The 21,520-nt window shown below is 39.6% G+C and overlaps 1 protein-coding gene across 10 annotated transcripts in view; it reads right to left on the minus strand.

Annotated features, from left to right (window-relative positions):
* Positions 1 to 4,268: 4,268 nt before the first annotated feature.
* LOC124884180 (voltage-dependent T-type calcium channel subunit alpha-1H-like) overlaps positions 4,269 to 21,520 on the minus strand; it is a 42,930-nt gene continuing 25,678 nt past the window's right edge. For 9 of the 10 annotated variants that reach the window (XM_047391922.1, XM_047391921.1, XM_047391916.1 and 6 more), the window contains 11 exons: positions 19,880 to 20,005; positions 18,493 to 18,582; positions 13,411 to 13,573; positions 11,910 to 12,061; positions 11,696 to 11,805; positions 11,477 to 11,610; positions 11,315 to 11,373; positions 10,133 to 10,211; positions 8,083 to 8,204; positions 6,934 to 7,092; positions 4,269 to 4,488 (listed from right to left, as the gene is read on the minus strand). In XM_047391922.1, the coding sequence (XP_047247878.1) occupies positions 4,402 to 4,488; positions 6,934 to 7,092; positions 8,083 to 8,204; positions 10,133 to 10,211; positions 11,315 to 11,373; positions 11,477 to 11,610; positions 11,696 to 11,805; positions 11,910 to 12,061; positions 13,411 to 13,573; positions 18,493 to 18,582; positions 19,880 to 20,005 (1,281 nt within the window). In that variant the 3' untranslated portion in view covers positions 4,269 to 4,401. The remainder of the gene's footprint in view (positions 4,489 to 6,933; positions 7,093 to 8,082; positions 8,205 to 10,132; positions 10,212 to 11,314; positions 11,374 to 11,476; positions 11,611 to 11,695; positions 11,806 to 11,909; positions 12,062 to 13,410; positions 13,574 to 18,492; positions 18,583 to 19,879; positions 20,006 to 21,520) is intronic. The other variant, XM_047391925.1, reaches the window with a different exon arrangement.

Genomic DNA, 21,520 nt, shown 5'->3' on the forward strand with positions numbered 1-21,520 from the left:
GAACAAACTGCTCTCAGGGGCAGCAAAGCAAACCGGGCATGATCATTTATGAACAAGATCACCTTTAGGTGTCCTATGCAAGGACAAAATGTAGGTTGTATACACGAGTCAAATTCGTCATCCAAATAGCAAGTTTCCGAATGGAAAGATTTCTTTTTTTGCTTCTTAGTCATTGGAAATATCCCTTCTGGTTATTTTGTTAAGTATCAATCATTAGTAAGTAAGTAAGTAATTCTTATGTTTAGTTACACTGAAAGGAAGTAAATGACAAAAAATGTTCATGCTTTTAACATTTTAACATATTATACCTTAACTATTTTTTTTGAATCATTTAGTGGATGGGCTGTACTGTGGTGCAGTGGTTAGCACTGTTGCCTTGCAGCAAGCAGGTCCTGGGTTTGACTCTCAGCCAGGGGTCTTTCTGCATAGAGTTTGCATGTTCTCCCTGTGCATGTGTGGGTTCTCTCCAGGTACTCCAGCTTCCTCCCATAGTCCAAAAATATGGCTGTTAGGTTAATTGGTCTCTCTTAATTACCCACAGGTGTGAATGGACATGTGCATGGTGGTTTGTCCTGTGTGTCTCTGTGTTGCCCTGCGATGGGTCGGTGACCTGTCCAGGATGTACCTGCCTGTTGCCCGTAGACTGCTGGAGATAGGCCCCAGCTCCCCTGCAAACCTGTATGGAAGACCTGGGTATAAAAGATGGATGGATGGATCTGTAACTAATCTTTTCCGGAGAAACTATAAAATAATATGTAAAAAATTATTTTGAAAGAACAGAATATTCAATGGATTATCCTAATTTTTTCAAACAACTGTATATTTTGTGTTATATGTCATGAAAAGGCTGTGGTGACCTGTCCAGGGTGTAGCCCCTCCCCCCCGCCAATTAGCGACAGGCTTGCCTGATAAGGAAACTGCACCTTTCCATTCATTTTCTAATCAGTCATTTTATCATCAATGTTTTATCTTTTTTAATAATATCTTATTATTTAAATTATCACTTTTTATTTTCTTTAAAGGGCTGCACAGTGGCGCAGTTGATAGCACTGTTGTCTTGCAGCAAGAAGGTCCTGGGTTCAACTCCTGGGTCAAGGGTCTTTCTGCATGGAGTTTGCATGTTCTCCCCATGCATGCGTGGGTTCTCACCAGGTACTCTGGCTTCCTCCCACAGTCCAAAGACTGTTAGGTTAATTGGTCACTCTAAATTGCCCTTAGGTTTATGAGTGTGTGCATGGTTGTTTGTGTGTTGCCCTGTGACAGACTGGTGACCTATCCAGGGTGTACCCCGCCTCCTGCCCATAGACTGCTGGAGATAGGCACCAGCTTCCCCACGACCCACTATGGAATAAGCGGTAGAAAATGATTATTTGTATTCGTTAATTATTTAATTACCTTTATGCCACTGTAATGTACTTTTCCTATTATGTCTCTTTCTCTTTTTTTCACTTTCAATTGTCTTGCTACATAAATGTACTACATAAATAAACTTGCCTTGCCAATGTTTAAAGGGCAAGACGAGGTGCGAAAATAGAGGAAGAGAGGAGAAAAAAGAGAGATCACTTAGGAGTGAGGGGGAAAATAGATGAGGGAAAAGATGAAAGAGGACAGATTTTTCAAAAACCTCTGTTAGGATGTTAATATCAGGTATAAGCCTAATTCATATTTTACTGACATTTTAGATTTGTTCATAGAGAGATATACATATTTTGAAATGTAGGTTTATAAGTATTTTTAAATTAAGTTTAAAGTCAAAGTTTAGATAATTTTTTGCAGGCTAGTAGTTATATCACGACTTAGATATGACAGATATCTAATTTCATTTAAAGTCAAAGATTGTTTGGTTTTGATTGTTAAAAACACTTGATACAAATTTATACATTTTTGCGTAGTTTTTAAAACAACTAAAAGGAGCTGGGCGACTGATCTAAGCGCCCACGAAGGAAGATAAGGCTTGAGTAGATCCGAGAAGTACAGAGGACCAAGGCCTTTCAAGCATTTGTAAGCTAACAATAACATTTTAAAATTAATTCTGAAATGCACAGGGAGCCAATGAAGAGTGGCCAGGACAGGTGAGATATGTTCATATCTCTGCATGCCAGCAAGAAGATAAGCAGCATCATTTTGAACAAGCTGAAGACATGCTAGAGATGCTTGAGTGACACCAGCATGAAGTGCATTACAGTAGTTGAGCCGAGTTGAGTTATAAGTATCATTTTCTCCTGGTCAAGCCTTGACAAAACTGGTTTCAGCTTTGCTACCTGCCTTTACTGAAAAAAACCTTTTTGCAAAACAGACCTTATTTGTTTATCAAATTTAAAATCTGAGTTCATAATTATTCCCAGATTTGTTACATTCTGTCTGAGATATGACTCAAGGGATCCAAATTTAACCAGCAGGTTGCGTGAGGTCTAAATTAAATAACCCGTTTTCCGTTCATTGAAGCTCCAAAAGTTCAGCGCTATCCAAGCTTTTACATCTTCAAGGCAATCTAACAGGGTTTGGATGAAGCATGGATTTTCAGGTGTTAGAGGTAGGTATATCTGGTAGTCATCATATATATATATTCATTCATTCATTCATTTTCTACCGCTTATTCCATAGTGGGTCACGGGGAAGCTGGTGCCTATCTCCAGCAGTCTATGGGCGAGAGGCAGGGTACACCCTGGACAGGTCGCCAGTCGATCGCTGGGCTCATATATACATATATTGTTTTTTATTTTTTACAGTGTTCTGGTAACATTTCCAATTGTCTTATAGCATTTCAAAAGGAACCTGCAATTTCTTCCACCTTTCTGCGGAAAAGTGTGCTTTACTGGCCTGAGATCTGGAAATAATTACTGGTGGATTTTACAACAGTGAGCTGGCAAAGTCCTTCTGCAGCAAAGCATCCCCAAACCATGATGCTTCCAGCTCCGTGCTTCACAGTTGGTATGGAGTTCTATTCCATGAATGCTATATTTTGGTTTATTCCAAACATGTTCTGGTGCTGAGATATTTTAGTTTTAGATTCACCTGTGCAAACAACATTATTCCAGAGGTCCTGGTCTTTTCTATGCTCCCTCTGAGCAAACGTTTTCTCCTTGCACACCTCCCATTAAAGTTAAACTTGTGCAGTCTCTTTCTACTAGTATAGCCATAGACTTTCATATCAAGAGCATCCTCTAGATCACATTTTAGGGGTTTTGTAGACTCCTTTTAGCATCTTTAGATCTTTATCCAAGCTGGACTTGCTGAGATGGCCAGACCCAGGCATTTTGGCAGTTGTTTTAAATGTCCTCTTCTTGTAGACCATTTTCACTAGTTTCAACAGTGGAATGGCTGATTTCAAATTATTTAGAGACCTCTTTGAATCCCTTAACAAAGGGACGGCCTCAGATAACCTTTTGGATCTCAGATTGCCTCAGAAGGCATGGTGGTCCAGCAGATTCCAGTTTGTAGCAGGCTCAAGTCTTGGTGATTCCTAGATGGTTCCTGAACACCATAACCAGTTTTCTTTCATCTACAGATGACAGGTTTGGGTCATTTTTAATACCTTGGTAATGTGGTGACTTGTTGAGTGTCTTTCTTATCTTCACTGATGTTGGAATCTGGGGTTGTTCCAAACAACTTTACCTTTTTTTCTTTGATGGCACTCCTTGGACTTTCCCATTCGTTTGCAGTGGTCACTAACAAAGGGTTAATGCAGTATTGCCAAAAAATATTTGTGCTCTTGCAGATTTCTTCTGATCATTCTTTTTTGGTCGCACTTAAATTTTTGCAGAACACGGAACAAATTTTAATATCAGACAAAGATTACCTGAGTAAATACAAAATGGTATCATTTATTAAGGAAAAAATATATGCTAACCAACCTGGCACAATCAGAAATAAGTTATGACCCCCTAATAACTGGTTGCATGTATTGTTCTTGCTGTACACCTTCCATCTAAACTTTTGCATAAATGTTAATGAGTATTTTACATTACTGTGGAGGAATTTTTGCAGAATTGTTTTAATTCAGTCACAATTGGATGATTTTTAAGCATGAAAGGTCTATTTAAGGTCACGCTACAGTATTTCATAACATACATACAACATACAACATAAATGTTTCAAGTGTGTAAATAAATTCAGTAAATAAATTTCACACGAGTTGGTATAATTTTTCAATACATTCCAACAAAATCTACAATTATCTTAAATTCCACAATCTACAAATTTACAGTGTTATTTAACATTTCTAAACTCTATGTACAATTTAGTAAAGACATAAATAAACTTCAGAGTTTAAGAATGTGTTTGAGTGACACATTTAATGTATTTTTTCAAACATAAAAAAACAAGAACATCCTTAAACTTTGAACATCTTAACAATTGCTGAAGAACAACACAATGAAAATATAATGTGTTTGTCTGGAGTTATCCGCTCGCCACTGGGTGGACTTGGATTGGCCGACATTCCCTGAGAAGTGGAGGGACTTTCCTGGACATGTCTCCACCGCCATCCTTTTTCAGAAAGAAACATCAATTAGGCGAGTGTTTGCATATTTTAACTTTGAGGTTGGAAATCAAAACTTATTTTTTTCTAATTATATTTTCTGACACTGGCGACAGTTGGGCAAGGACTAACATACTTGCATGAATTCATATATGCACTACATTGCCTAAAGTATTGGGTTACTCATTCAAAATCATTGATTTTAGGCGTTCCAATCCAAGCCTCAGGTTTATAAAATCCAACCTCTAGGGATGCAGACTACAAACAATTATAAAAGACTGGGTTGGAATCAGGAGAATCGTAAATTCCAGCATGGTTCCGTGATAGGATCTCGCCAGTGCAATAAGTCCAGTCGTTAAATTTCCTTTGCTACTAAATATTCAACTGCTAGTGGTATTATAACGAAGTGGAAGGGATTGTGGGCAACAGCATTACAGCCACAAAGTGGCCACGTAAAATTACAGAGTGGAGTCAGTGGATCCTCAGGTGCATATTGTGTGGAGGTAAACATTCTCCAAAAATCATATGGTCTTTAGTTTAGCTCAAGAACAATGCAGAGAGAGCTTGATAGAATGGATTTCAATGGCTGAGCAGCTACATCCAAACATTACATTACAAAGTGCAATACAACATCCTGGATGCAGTGGTGTTAAAAATCTGCCGCCACCGAACTCTAGCGCATTGGAGACATATTCTCTAACTCTTTCAGGAGTCAGGTACAGGACCTTGGTTCTGGTAAAATGAACTAATTATGCTTTAAAATATCAAGACATTTTTGACAATGTAGAAGAACATGACTGGCCTGCACAGAGTCCCGACCTCCACCAACATAATATCTTTGGGCTGAATTAGAGTAAAACTTGCAAGTCTGTCCTTGTCCAAAATCAGTGTCTGACCTTACAAATATACTTCTGAAAGTATGGTTAAAAATTCCCATAAACATACTCCTAAACATTTTGGAAAGCCTTCCCAGAAGAGTTGAAGCTGCAGAGAGTGGGTCGACATCATATTAAACTTTAATAATCCTGAGTGAGACTATTGGAAGTCATGAATTAAAGGGATTTGCTCAAATGGGTCTACCTAATGGACAATGGGCCAAAACAAACCACCAGATCACAGATTAGACCACAGTTTGTGAAACTGAAGGGTTGTGAGTCTAACCAGGTAGTCAGCAGCACAGGAGCACCACAGGGGACTGTACTCTCACCATTCCTTTTCACTCTGTACACCTCAGACTTCCAGTACAAGACAGACTCCTGTCATCTGCAGAAATACTCGGATGATTCTGCAGTCATGGGGTGGATCAGAGATGGACAAGAAGCTGAGTACAGGAAGGTGGTGGACCGCTTTGTGGCATGGTGTGGAAACAATCATCTCATTTTGAACGTGACTAAAACAAAGGAGATGATTGTAGATTTTAAGAGAAATAGGAATAAGTCAAAAACTATTTCTATCATGGGAGAAGAAGTGGAGGTGGTGGAGGAGTATAAATACCTCAGTGATCACCTGGACAACAGACTAGAGTGGAGATGTAACTGTGAAGCCATCTACAAGAAGGGACAGAGCAGACTGTACTTCTTGAGGAAGCTTTGGTCCTTTGGACCTAAAAAGCTCAACAAGCTGATAAAAAAGGCTGGCTCTGTTCTGGGGACTCCTCTGGAACCTCTGGAGATCATTGTGGAAAGACGGATTCTTCATAAAATGAAGAACATTATGGAGAACCCTGAGCATCCTCTTCATGAGACTGTCCTACAACAACAGAGTGTCTTCAGTCAGAGGCTTCTTCAGATCTGCTGTAAGATGGAGCACTACAGGAGATCCTTCCTGCCCACAGCCATCAGCATCTACAACGGCTCTTTGAAGAAACCTTCATAATGAGCTACAACATTTAATTTCCCTTTGGGATTAATAAAGTATTCTTGAATTGAATTGAATTGAATTTGAAGATTAGTTGCAAAGTGGTTTAAGGACAACCAAGTCAAGAGTGGCCATCACAATGCTCTGATCTTAATTATTCTGACAATTTATGGACAACAAGGTAGCATAGAAACCTGACTATGTTACACTGGTTCTGATATGAGGGATCAGCCAAAGTTACACCAAGCTATTGTGTGAAGCTTGTGAACTGATAACCAAACCGTTTGACCCAAGTCCAAAACTTTAAAGGAAATGTTACTAATACAGAAACATTAGCAGACCTCTGACATTGAAGAAATTAATACAAATAAATCCATAAAATTCTCTCTCATTATTCTAACAATTAGCAAGCAGAAATAATTTTGGTGACCTTAACTGACCTAAAATAGGAAATGTTTATCCTGATTTAACATCACACAGTAAAAAAAGGCCTCTGTGTCTTTTTATAGAGTGCATATAAAGTTCTGGTTTCAACGAAATGAAAACAACTTTCAACTCTTTTCTAACTTATATTGGTACATAAATTGCAGCTTTACCTGTTTGCTGTCCTCCAGCCCCTGAAAGACTGCTGACACCACTAAGTTCACAAGCACAAACTGGACAATGATGACAAAGGAGGCGAAGAAAATGGGAGAGACCCAGGACGGGTAGCTAGAACAGCCACGGTTGTCGGACTGGCACTCCCTCATTGTGTCCTGAAGGCAGAGAGTGAGATTTTCTTCATTTCATGAGGTGAAAAGTGTCAAATAGAATAAATACTGAATTGATACAATAATTATTGTTATTATAAATGTCATACTTAAAAAACTGGAAATAAATACATTACATTTGAACACATACATCAATTTATTAATTGAATAAATAATTACATCCTTAAATGCAGACGTCCTCATTTAGAATTTAAATTTCCCACATAATGTTAAAGATACCGTATTGATTTCAGTATTTATTTTATTTTATTTTAATCATTTCATATTTCTTGATAAAATAATCTAAATTGTTTGAGTAACTTGTCAAAAATACCCTAACATTTGATTGGTTAGCCAGCACAGCAAGTCAACTTCAGACCAATCACCTTGTAGCAGTGTTGGTACCAGCTGGTAATTTGGATAGGTACCACTGACAGATCAGGTGAATTCAGTGTGCTGCACCACAGGACCATTAAATATTTATTTAAATTAATTACAGATAAATTCTTTAAAAAAAAAATCTAACAATATCTTGATTAAAATGTCTATTTACTTTATACTAAATTAATCGTTTATTTTTAATGTAATTATTAGGTTAAAGTATATAATTTAGTTAATACTATATAAATGCATAGTATATTATTTATGATTACTTATTTATGATTTAGTATTTAATTTATTCATTGAATTATAGCACTTTTGTCCCATAAAAAAATGTGGAGCATCTGTAGGATAATTGGTCTAAAATTGAGTTTAACCCATGAGATATTATGGACTGTTTTATGAGCCATAGCAACAGTTTAGTTTATTTCATGGCACACTGCAACACAGGAACATCAAATAATGAAATTAATAATGACATAATTAAACATGATTTTAATATATAAAGACCTTTAATATTACATATAGATTCATTATAATAAATTAACACAACATAATTATAATATATTAATTTCACATACTATTATTCTATTTTAAGTCAGAGCGATTTCATACTTTCAGGATGCCGTTCCAGTTGTCTCCAGTGCTGACTTTGTACAGTGTCAGCAGGGCCACACCGAAGTTTTCAAAGTTAGTGTGACGGTGCAGGCCGAGGCACGGGAAGTCAGGAGAGCATTCTGATCAACACAGAGGCAAACAATGCACGTTTCAAAGGAAGTAAAATTCTCATAAATGGATACTTCAGTACTGATTTAAAACAATAATATTTGGTAAATTGAGGCTTTGTTTTTGATGTATGGTTCTACCTATGTTTGCTCAGCTAATAATCTAGATATGATTAAACTATCCCTTGTAAACTGAGGCATATCACAGGCTTTTATGGTTGCAGCAAACCTACTCTAGATTAATATGCCTTAATAAGTTACAGACCTACATGCAATCTTCTTTTCTTACCTAAAATTCTTAAGAAAATTGCTGCTAATCAAGTGTGTGAGCATTAACACAGTAAGGAGCTATTTAAAGAGTTTCATTGAGGTTTCAGAGATTGTGCCACTGAAACAGCACTGGTGAAAGTCACTAATTATATTCTTATGGCCTTAGGTTATAGACTTGTGTCTGTACTCGTTAGATCTCAGTGCTGCATTTGATACAATCGATCACAATATTCTCTTAGAAAGGCTGGAATATGCTTTAGGGAACGCCTCTAGGCTGGTTCAAATCTTATTTGTCCATAAATCCTGATGAATCCAATCAGTAGACCTCAGGCATGTCTTAAAGTCTTAAAAACCAGAATGACTTAAAATGATCTGCTCTTAAATCTGTATTATGATTATTTTCAGGTAAAACAGATGGTGCCATCTTTGAACCAGAGTTGGTAACACACAAATTGCTTAGACACTTCATCTGAATGGCATTAAATTGGCCTCCAGTAATAATGTTAAGAACCCTGGTTTCACTTTGACCAAGGCCAGTCATTAAAATCACATATCGAACAGTTTTTTAGGTATTATTTCTTTCACCTCTATAATATTGCCAAACTTAGAAACCTCCTGTCCTAGAGAGATGCAGAAAAGCTGGGTCCATGTATTTGTTATTAAAGGCTCGACTGTCAGAATACTTTACTATCAGGAAGTCCAAAAACTGCAGTTAAAAGCTTTCAGCTGCAGCAAAAGTTCTGATGAAAATTAAAAAGAGAGATCACATTTCCTAAAATGTAGTTTCCCTTCTCTGGCTCCCTGTGAAAATATAAATGGTAAGTTGACTGTGCTTGTATAGCGCTTAATCTAGTCCGAGGATATAATATGAAGCCTTTAATAATTAAGATCCATCATACATTAGAGATCTGATTGTTCTATAGGTTTCTAACAGAGCACTTCAGTCCCAGACTGCAGGTTTACTGGGGGTTCTAGAAGTAGAATGGGAGGCAGATCTTTAAGTTATCAGGCTCCTTCCCTGTAGAATCAACTCCCAGTTTTAGTCCTATACTTTTAAGACTATGCCTAAAATGTTCCTTTTTGAAAAAGTTTAGGTTATCCTGAGCTATATCTGTAGTTATGCTGCTATGCGCTTAGGCTGCTGTCTGCTGTTATTGCTGATATTAACTGTATGTCATTTCTTTTTCTGTGTTGCCGTCTCAACTTCATGGAGGGGTATATTGGCTAAGCTTTTGTTGCTAATAACGTCATGTTCTTCTTCTCTAGGTGATGCACTTAACCCCGTCTTTCCGGGTTTGACCCCGTCTCCTGTCTTGATCCTGGGAGTTCCCTCAACTGTCACAGCATGCATGCTCAGTATGAGAGATTGCTGCTAAATTAATGACTCAGTGCAACTGACACATTTTACTAAGAGCAGTAATAAACTGAACTTGACTGGACTGTTTTATACCTAGAATTGAAATGCATGTAATTGACTTTGAATCTCTCCGTATGATTGTATTGAATAGACTATCTATTTCTGCATATAAGCTGCCTAGTAACGACATTCAGTATGAATTGGTGCTATATAAATGAACTGAGTGAAACTGATTTATTAATACAAATTCTTTAATACCAACTTCCTGGGTAGCCCATGTGTTTGTGTTTATTATGCTAGCAGTGAGACTAACCTAACTTGCCAAAGAGCTCCACCCCAAGAGCAGCATAGATGAAGAAGAAAAACATGAAGAGGAGACCAATGTTTCCAACCTGGAATCAAAGAGCAGGTCAAATCTACTGGTAATCAAATTCCCACAGTGCAGAAAAAGGAAAATTTAAAACACAATTTTCTGTGCCTTTAATAAAAAATAACGTATTTCAGTTCAATGTCTTCATAATTTAATGTAAGTACTGGGGACCTAACAAGATCCGCAGGTCTTCAATTACTGTTTTCTAGAGAGATTGGAACCTTTCACCACAGCAATTTATAAAAACCCAAATTCCCCTGATTTCCTGTTGCAGGAAACACACACCCTAATATAATATGCTCTTAATATTTGACCAAGCATTATATTTCCAGCCAAATCCATCCCCACTTTACTCAGAATTGTAGACCCTTTCTCAGGCTTCCCAGGCTGTAGAGCAAACTGGACTAATTCTGAGGTTTTCACTATGATAACTGGTATGAACTTGTGCAGGTAAACCAGTCAAATGAAATAATTAAACACTACAACAATTACATACTATTCTATAATTAAACATAACATGTTTTCAGTTTGACATTTTGGGTTATTTTGTGGACATTAAAAAAAACAATTCCAAATCCATGAACACTTTCTTGTATTTAATTTCATCTCAAGCAGGAAATATAAATAACTTCAAATGTCATATTTAAAGTCAGGTTAATGAAGAAGCAGCTCTATTTTACATTTGCTCCAATGGTTCTTGAAAAGTGGTTATTATGAAAATAAATAATAGTTTTAAATTTAAAGGTTTAACTTCACCTTTAAAGAACTAACAACAGGGGGAGCTGACTTATCGGTGGCCCTTTGCTGCATGTCTTCCTCCCTTTCCTATTTGCTCATTTCTGTTCTGATTTCTGTGAATAAAGGCCACGAATGCCTTCATAGTGGCCTTTGGTTGGCTCTGTTTTTATGTTCTAAAACACAAACATTATTAAACATTCCAGAAATGTTTTTTTTTTTTGTTCCTCTGACGTAAATTTAGTTTCTGACCAAATTATCAAGGTTTAAACTTTTTTCAGTTATAATTCTGAGAAAAAAAAATAAAATATATATATATAGTAGTATTTCTTTAAATACGTTTCAAGTTAGCAGCATTTGTGTTTGATTTTTCCACAGTGTGAGTTTTACCTGCGACAGTGTCTTGATGATGGTTCTGAGCAGAAATTTGATCTTTGTGGTCTTGAGAACTAAACAGAAAGACACGAACCGTCAGTAGAAGCAGTTTGTACACGCCCTGTGACACCTTTCTAAAAGAGGAGATTTCCCTTTAGAGTCTGTTGGTTTTTGTACCTTGTGTCAGTCTGAGAATTCTCACCACACGGAAGATGCTGGGATTGATGGGGATTTTGACAGACACTTTCAGCTCAGTCAAAATGATGCTGATGACAGAAACCAGGACTACAACAATATCCAGCACGTTCCATCTAAACACAGCAAGATAGACCAGGCACTTACAGGATTTGGGCAAACTGAAGTGAAAGAGAGGAGCAGAGGTAGAAGGTCTCTTACCCGATTTTCAGGAACCTCATAAAACCAAATGCGATGAACTTCAGCAGGACTTCAAGGACCAGCACAATGGTTAAGATGTAGAAGACCCATTCCAAAAGCTCTTTGACATACTGAACACACATACAGGTGGCTAAATTTCCCACCAAGAGCTGCAACAAACTAATCTTTCAGCCCAGTGTGTGTGTGTGTGTGTGTGTGTGTGTGTGTGTGTTACCCCAGGGTTTTCATAGTGTTCTGCACCCATCATCAAAACACTGAGGAGGATGACAGCACTCATGAAGTACTCCAAAGCCTCATTGGTACAAATGCTGTGGATTTTTAGACGTAACGGGGAATAGTGATAGAAATATGTCAGCTCCTCAGTCTCTGAAACACACCGGTTAACAGAAATGTGCACAAAGATATTTACAGTGCCTTGCAAAAGTATTCACACCCTTGACCTTCTTCACATTTTGTTATGTTACAGCCGCAAACGTAAGTGTATGTTATTTGAATTGTGATACACCAACACAAAGAAGAGAACAATTGCATAGTGGAAGGAGAAATATACATGGTTTTCATTTTGTTACAAGTAAAAATCAGTAAAGGGTGAAATGTGTTTGTCTTCAGCCCTCCTAGACTAAATACATTTGGGAAACACTTTCTCTTGCTTTGCACATTAACAGAGTGAATTGTTTTACTATTTTTCTTTGCGAAACAGCTCAAGTTCAGTCAAATTGGATGGAAAACATCTGTGAACAACACAGGGTTGTTCGTTTAGATTTGTTGTCCTACTGGAAGGTGAACTTCCACCAAATTCAGTTCTTTTGTAGCCTCCAACAGGTTTTCTTTTAGGATTGTCCATTTAGTTCGATCCATCCATCTGCATGATGTTGCGAACACCTTGTTTCTCTATGCAGATGGTGTGCTCAGGTTTATGTAGAGCCTTAGTGCTTAGACACACATGGTATTTTGCATCAAGCTGAGAAATGAGTCTCATCTGACCCAAACACCTTCTTTCACATTTGCTGTGTCCCTTACATGGCAAATAGCAAACAGGACTCCTTATTGCTTTCCTTCAAATATGTTTCTTTTCTGCAACTTCTCTATAAGGCTGATTTGTGAAGTACATGAGTATTGTTGAACTTTTATAGATTCCCTTACTTGATGTGTGGATCTCTGCAGCTCCTCCAGAGTTAACATGAGCATCTTACCCGCTTCTCTGATTAATACTCTCTTTGCCCGCCTACCAATGTAGATGGATGGGCATATCTTGGTAGGTATTCAGTTGTGCCATACTCTCCCTAGATGATGGACTGAATAGAGTTCCATCAGATGCTCAAAACTTGAAATACTAATTTACAACCTAATCCTGCTTTAAACTTCTCCCTGACTTGTCTGCCGTTTTCCTCATTCTTGATGATGCTGTTTGTTCACTAAGCTCCCAGGCCTTCACAGAACAGCTGTACATTTAGTGAGATTAGATGACACACAAAGACTTTGCACTAATTAGGGGACTTCTAAAAGCTGTTGTTGCATCAGAATGCAAATGCATGTCTATCAAACAAAAGCCTAATAAAATGATTGGAGTTTGCAGTTGTTATCTAACAAAATGTAAAAAGGTTCAAATGACAATACATCTTCTTAAAACAGTGTACATTTACACAAACAGAAATCATACAACAGTAGAGATGTTTGTTTTCATTACACATTCGCCAGTTGGTAACCAATCTAACCATTTTGTTGTTCAGACTCAGGGTCATTAGCTTTTCTCTGCTCCAGCTGACATTTGTGGAAGGTCTCCACCATCACTCCAATGAACATGTCCAGCAGAATGAAGCTCATCAGTATGAAGGAGATGAAGTACAGAAGCATCCAGAGGTTGTAGTTGACCACAGGCTGAGGACAAAAACAATTATTTCATTAGTGTATAAACTCTGTATAACTGCATGGTTGCTGCTGCTCTACAAAACATCCTTGATGTTGGTGCAAAAAGTTTTTTTCTCTTAAAAACATTGAGAATGGTAAGTAATGTTGATAGTAACACACAAGAGTCACTCGTCTCGGCTATTATTTTCAGAAACCAGTGTGTGACCCTATCTGGGGTAATTTTGAGCCACTTCTATAGTTTCTGTATTTCCACTATTCTCTGCAGGAAGGCAGCGGGGAAGCAGAGTTTAAACACAGCAGACAGGGGGACAGAAATTATATGTAAGATCTTCAAAGTTCTTATTTCCATTTCTTATTTCTGCCCATGTCATATTCATGGACTCTAGTGCAAGCAACAATTACAGAACCAGAGTTCAGGTTAAACAGATTTATTGAAACAAGGAAAGGTGTAATGCAGTCATCTGGGAATCTGGGTTCTGCTGGTCGAGGCACTGAGGAACAAAGGTTGGTGAGTATCGGTTATTGGAGATAATGAATAACTGTAAGTATTTGTAGATGGGTCTTACTGTTGCTTAGAGGTGGAGGTAACTGAAAGGAGTAAGTTTGGATTTCTTTCCAGAAAGTGCATGTAAGGTTGGAGGGTAGACTGGTAGAATTCTTGCAGGGAGGTGATCCGGAGAAGGGATTAGTACCTCCTTGGGGCTTGCAGGTTCTAGGAAGCTGAAGGAGACTCTTGAGTTGCGGAGCACAGTGAGGTGCCTCCAGCCAAGTGTGAATCTGGGTTCGGGACATCGGGCTGGAAGAGCCCAGGACCAAGTCTCGGAGTCCTTTCCACTCTAGGAGAGGAGAGCAACACGAGGGTAAGTAACAGGGTCAGGAAACACGAAAGACAGAGATAAGTCTGCTGGTCTGATTACCACTCAGGTTAGTTAAGTGAGTTGACAATCTGGCACATCCTTCGAGGTTCCTGCTGCTTAAGAAGCTCCTCTTGATTAGCCCAGATGATCTTCAGCTGTGTAGCTGCACCTGCCTGTCGCACCCTGCAGGAGGAGGTGAGAGAGAGAAACCACACACATGCACAACACAAATCTGTTGTGCATATGTGTGGCTCCCCCCCACCAAAATGGACGCCACCTGGCGAAGGTAGATGGGATCGAAGCCTCATACTCAAAGATTACGGTCGGGCGGAGGATGAAACTGCGAGGCACCCAAGAGCGCTCTTCTGGACCATAGGAGACTGTCTGGTGTGCACAAAGAGCCTGGACAGGCTTGATTTAGGAAACATGGAAGGTGGGATGCACACGGAGGTGACAAGGTAGTTTGAGGCGGATTGAAGTGGGACCGAGGATGTCCCTGATGAACAGGCCGAGGAATCTGGGTGCCAGTTTTCTTGAATGAGCCTTCAGCAGAAAATGTTTTGAGGATAACCAAACCTAATGACCAGGTGAGTAGGTGGGAAGCTGTTCTGGTGGAATTCCAGATTCAACGGCAACGGAGTAGATGACTACAGACAGAAGGCATAATGGGTTCAGGGAAGGATGAAGGTAGAATTAAGGGCTGATCCTCAAAAGGAGACAGACCAGATGATGCAGAGACATGGGTATAATGTACGTGTTTGACCCAAATGAGATGGTGACCCCAGAAAGTGGGATTATTGGTGCAGAGACATCTCAGTGTGTTTTCCATTACTTGTTTTAGACGTTCGCACTGACTGTTTGTTTGTGGATGACAGCCAGAAGAGAGCTTGGATTGTGCACCAACAGCTGAGCAGAAATCCTTCCAGACTTGGGAAGTGGACTGGGGTCCTCGGTCAAACACAATCTCAATGGGGAGTCCCTGGATCCTGAAAACATGATTTATGAGCAGTTTGGCAATGAAAACAGCAGACAGGAGTTAGGTGAGTGCATTTAAATGACAAGCTTTGGAGAAACGATCAGTATTAGAGACAGTTTTATTGTTGGATTGTGGCAGACCCATAACAAAGTCCAAAGCGATGTGGGACCAAGGTTCACTGGGGATGGAAAGAGGTTGTAGTAGACTGGCAGGTGGATAATGGGTATTTTTTATTGTGAGCACATGTGTAACAGGCAGCTACATATTCTACTATGTCCCTACTGAGGCAGGCAGCAACAAGAAATAATGCTGGATTAAGGCAATGGTGCGACTGGAACCAGGAATGACCTGAAAACTTGGATGAATGTATCTGTGCTCTGACAGTGGATGGACCATAGATTTGACTTTGAGGTCCCCGTCCTGGGTCTGGTTCCGGCTGTTGGGCCTGGCAATGCGGTCCTCCAGGTCCCAGGAGAGGGCCCCAATAATGCAGGACTGAGGGATGATGGGTTCTGGCCCTGGAGATTCTTCTTCAGGGGAGAACTGATGGGAGAGAGCTTCTGGCTTGACATTTTTGGAACCTGGCTGATAAGTGATGGAGAAGTTGAAACGTGAATATGCTGCTCTATGGTTTCATGCTCCAAGTTAGAGATGTTATAAAGTCCATCTGAAGGTAACTGGGCACCCGGAAGAAGATCAATACTGCAGTCTTAAGGTTGATGAGGAGGACGTGATCTTTGCTAAAGACATTTTGTAGGTCATGATAATTGGTATGATAAGACGGTACATTTGAAAGTTCTGGTGGCTGCTCTGGACTCTCAGAGATTGTGCGGGAAGGAGGAGACAAGAACAGTGGCAATGAGAACTCCAGGCTTCAATGCGCGAATTGGCCCAGTTTGTGTGCGGGATGTGAACCTTGAGCCATAGGTGTCCCAAAACGACATAAGCTTCCTTACTGGAAAAAAGAAAAAAAAGAGATGAGCTCATGATGGTTGCCTGATGTTATAAAATGGAGTGGATGAGCCTGTTGACAGTTTTCAGGGCTCGACCATCCAGGGCAGAAACTTGGACAGGAGAAGGAAGAACTCGGACCGGTATCTTTAATTTATGCACCAAATCTGGGTTGATCAGGTTTTGTTCAGAGCCGAAATCAATTAAAGCTAATATGGGATGTTGTTGATGGCCTTGTGAAAGGGTAGAGTGGAGCTGACAGCAAAGGTAATTGGGGTGGTGAACGGTGCCCCCAAGTACCCCCTTAACCACTGATAGGAAGTGGCCAAACTCACCACAATAAAGGCATCGCCCTGAAGTCAGGCACTTTTGACTTTTAGCAGGCATGAGGCTAGCTCTGCCGATTAGCATAGGCTCATACTGACGGGGAGAAACAAAAGGTTGTTTTGGAGGGCCCAGTGACGTCACAACAGGTGTTGGACTTCCTGGTCTGACAGTGGATGATTTAGTGCTGCCTTTTTTCAGTATCTATTTCCAGAAGACGATTATCTATACGTATGGCCAAGTTGATCTTTCACTCTCTCGCTAAGAAAATTTCAGAACGCCCCTTTAAGAGCTGGTGGGTACCATGCAGATTCGGCCACCAGAGTGCAAAATTCAATGGTCATTTCAGCGACTGACCTGTGGTTCTGTTACAAACTCCACAGCTTCTTTATTACTTCCTTATCACTTCGTCTTAGGGAAAAGGTTAATTTAAACTAATCAAGGAATTTATCAAAAGGAAACAAATGGATTGTGGTCTCATCCATCAGAGTTTCTGCCCACCTTAAAGCTTGTCCCCGGAGTAGTCCAATGACATAGGATATCCAATTTGTGTCATCAGGAAAGGGGTGCACGTTGGAACACTAGAGCACATTGCAGGAGAAAACCTCGACACTTGTCCAAGTCTCCCAAAAAAGGTTGTGGAGTGGGAAAAGAATTTCCATGACAGGTGGGAATTGCTGCTGATGGAACAAAACTGGTAGGTGGAAGATCAGAGGGGTTAGTAGGTGCTGGAGAATGTCTGGAGCTCAGTGAATGAAGCTGACTGCCAAAATTTGTACTGTGGTGGGTTGTTGTTGGTTGAGGGACTGACGAGGATGATCGTGCTGTTCGAGCAAGATGCCCTGCTGAATGAGAGCCGTCCGGAATTGTGCCACAGAGTCAGTTTGGTCAGATTGTTCCGTCATATACGTGGACCAGGTGACTCTAGTGCAAGCAACAATTACAGAGCCAGAGTTCTGGTTAAACAGGTTTATTGAAACAAGGAAAGGTGTATTGCAGTCGTGTGGGAATCCGGGTTCTGCTGGTCGAGGCATTGAGGAAGAGAGGTAGGTGATTAATAGTTGTTGGAGATAATGAATAAATGTAAGTTCTTGTAGATATCTCTTACTGTTGCGAAGAGGTGGATGTTGCTGGAGGGGGTGAGTTACGCCACAGAGACTGAGCTTGACAGGTGAGGTTGTGATTAGGCGGTTATCGATTCCTTGTGCATGTGAGGTTGGAGGGTGGACTGGCAGGATTCTTGCAGGGAGGTGATCCAGAGAAGAGGTTAGTACCTCCTTGGGGCTTGCAAGTTCTAGGAAGCTGAAGGAGACTCTTGGGTAGCGGAGCACAGTGAGGTACCTTCACCCAAATGTCAATCTGGGTTTGGAACATCGGACAGGAAGAGTCCAGGACCAGGTCTTCAGAGTCCTTTCCACTCTAGGAGAGGAGAGCAACACGAGGGCAAGTAACAAGGTCAGGAAACATGAAAGACAGAGCTAAGCCTGCTGGTCCGATTAACACTGACGATTAATCTGACGTCTCCTTTAGGGTTCCTGCTGCTTAAGAAGCTTCTCTTGATTTGCCCAGATGATCTTCAGCTGTGTGGCTGCACCTACCTGTCGCACCCTGCAGGAGGAGGTGAGAGAGAGAAACCACACACATGCACAACACAAATCTGCGCTCAGCTCCTGGCATGAGAGCCCATCTTTTTTTCAAAGTTACCAAGTTGTGTTTTAACAAATCAGACCTGTGAAGCCTGTAGGAGGTTTTTGCATTTTTAAATCTTTGTGATTACCACTTTGTCAAGTTTGGCTGCATGTAGGTGTGAATCCAAATACCTGTTGGTCAACTCCAACTGCATCTAGTCCGTCATACATGAGGTTTACCCAGCCATCCATGGAATACATCACAAACACAGATATGATGGCCTGAAAGGGACACATGAAAATAAAAACTGTCCAGTCAGGAATCTTCCGGTTTTTCATGAACTGAGATTCAGATCATAAGATCAAAACTTTTTTTCTTTCTCATTTAGAAGTGGTTGACAAGCAGTCCTGTTTAAGAGTAAAATGAAGACCAATATTTAGGTCAGTCCTCTGCATTGAAATAGAATGTGATGTTTTTTGTAATTTGCCTAAAAGCATCAAGGAAAGTAATAAGGTCTGCGTGCATTCAGAGCAAACAATTCAAAACTAAACAGCAGAAAATACAACTGTTCCTATCAGTCAGTGAAATGGGCCTCCACATGTCTTGAGAGAGCTGTTTTCACTTACTTCCAGTTACTTGCTCTCTCTGCAAATAAATACTTTGCATCTTTGAGCATTTCCACTTTTTGGCCCATTTTCACCAAAGACTTTAATGTATTTTATGTGGCAGATCAGCACAAAGTTGCACATTATAAAGTGGGAGGAAAAATTTAAAATGTTTGGTGTGCATTTGTATTTAGCCCCCGTTACACTGATACCCCTAAATAAAATCCAGTACAACCAATTGGCTTCAGAAGTCATTTAATTATTAAATATGCAGCTGTTCAGTAAAGGTCTCAGAGGGTTTATCAGAGAACATTAATAAACAAACAGCATAATGAAGACCAAGGAACATGGCAGACAGGTTAGAGGTTAAAGGAGGGTTAGGTTATAAAACAATTTATGCTTACTGAAGCTCTCCTTCCAATCTGAAAAACATGCAAGAATCTCAGTCTGTGGAAGTGGAAAGCTGGTAGAGACTTACTCCATTTCCCTTCCACTTCACAGTTATGCACTACTTTATGTTACTCTTTTAAGTGAATTCATTTCAAACTCTATTGAAGTATTTGATTTTTATGTCAGAAAATGTGAATAAAAGTTGTTCTTTCAATCACTACTTGCTTTAATATGAAAATGTCAAAACAAGAAAAGGGCACAAAAGACATCATTACTAGAGTCACTCATATGTTGTAGAGCTTTAGGAGACCGCAGGTCCATTTATAATCTGAACTTGTAGATCTGTTGTTTAAGTTACGATGTATGCATATTTAATAGCTTTACCAGGAACAGGACTACCATCAGCCCCAAAAAACTTTATTTAGCACAAAACATCATTGGTGTGTTAGAAAAGAACAGAATATTTGCCCAGAAATATTGTTCAGCTTTGTTAAACTGCTGTTTTAAAAATAAAACCCTTATTAAAAAAAACTGACTGTTAATAAGACTATGGGGGAAAAACAACAGAGTAAACAATTCCTACCTGAATCAGGTTGTCAAAGTTGTACTCCTTTAGAACCCAACTGTAGTTGGCTGACAGACAGTCAGACTTGTTCGTGATTGTGGTCACATTCCCACCCACGCAGTGGTAGAACTTCCCTTTAAGCAGCTACAGTTGAAGTAAAAGACATAAATACAGTGTGTTTAGTTTAATCAACTGTCCCCCATCAAACTGATGCTACCTCAAATCATGCAAACTTTCATACTAATGATACACAAAAGAGGAAAGTCCCCAGTAGTCCATCACTGATTAACGTTCCTGGAAAAGCGACCTCAAGTTCCTTTCTAAAGTATTCATACACCTTGAACCTTTTCGCGCTTTGTCACATTACTGCAACAAACTTTATTGCATTCAATGGGAATTTATAGTGACAGATAGATTATTATAAACTTGTAGGAAAATCAAATATGATATTCAAAAGATTTTACAAATAGAACTGTGAAATTTGTGGCATGCATTGAGTCAATAACTTGTAAAACCACCCTATGGTACAGGTACAGCTGTCTTTTGGGGTGTCTCTACCAGCTTTGCAGATCTAAAAAGATAAATGTTTGCCCGTTATTCTATGCAAAAAAGCTAAGTCAGACTAGATGAAGCCAGTAACTGCAACTGGATTAAGGTCTGGACTTTGACTGAACCATTCTAACATATTTATGTGTCCTGATCGTAGGTTAAGAGAAGTGCAAATGTAACTGGCAACAGAGTTTTTTAACAATAAAAGATAGAAAAACATACAGAAATTTGAGGCACAAGAAGAACTGGCCATATAAGAGGCGGTATAATGGAAGAATCTAGCAGCGAACAATGAGAAGTCAGGAACTTAAATAGTGAGGCGGAGGTAAAAGATGACAAAGGAACCAGATGAGCTTTGTCCTGCTAGAAGGTAAACCTTTGTCCTAGTGACAGTCTCAAGTTTTCTAACCTCCAAAAGGTTTTTTTCCAGGATTGCTCCGTATTAGGTCCATCAATTTTGCCCACTTCCCTGTCCTGGTTGAAGAAAAGGTTTTTCACAGCATGATTCTGCCAAGGCCGTGTGAGACCATGGTGTCTTCAGGGTAATTGCATCGTTAGTTTTCCACCATACAAAATGTTTTTCATTTAGGCCAAAAAGTTCCATTTTGATCTCAGAATATTAGCACCCAAAACACGATCAGAATACATGTTTGTGGTGCCTTCTGCATGGCTTGTTGCCAACTGGCCACTCTTCTGGCTTTTTTCTATAATGGGTTTTTCTTGTCAATATTTAGCAAAAGCCAGATTTTTGCAAAACTAATAGTTGTCTTTTCAGTAGATTCCCCCACCTGGGCTGCAGATCTTTGCAGCTCCTCCAGGGTCTCTTGGCTGTTTCTCTAAAAGATACTCTTCATGCCCACTTTTCAGTGTATGTCTTTGTAGTTGTAGTTGTGCTCAACTCTTTCCATTTTGATGGACTGAACTGTGCTCTGTGAGATGCTCAAAGATTGGGAGATTGTTTTCTAACCTAAGTCTGCTCCATGACCTTTCTGCTGTGTCTGAGGCCTTAAACTAATCAGCTGTATTCATACGGAGATAAGACTACACACAAATAGACCTTATTCCAACACTATGTATGCTCTGCAATTGGTAGCAATGGATTTTATTTAG

The sequence above is a fragment of the Girardinichthys multiradiatus genome, chromosome 18 (genome assembly GCF_021462225.1).
Source record: "Girardinichthys multiradiatus isolate DD_20200921_A chromosome 18, DD_fGirMul_XY1, whole genome shotgun sequence".
NCBI lineage: Eukaryota > Metazoa > Chordata > Actinopteri > Cyprinodontiformes > Goodeidae > Girardinichthys > Girardinichthys multiradiatus.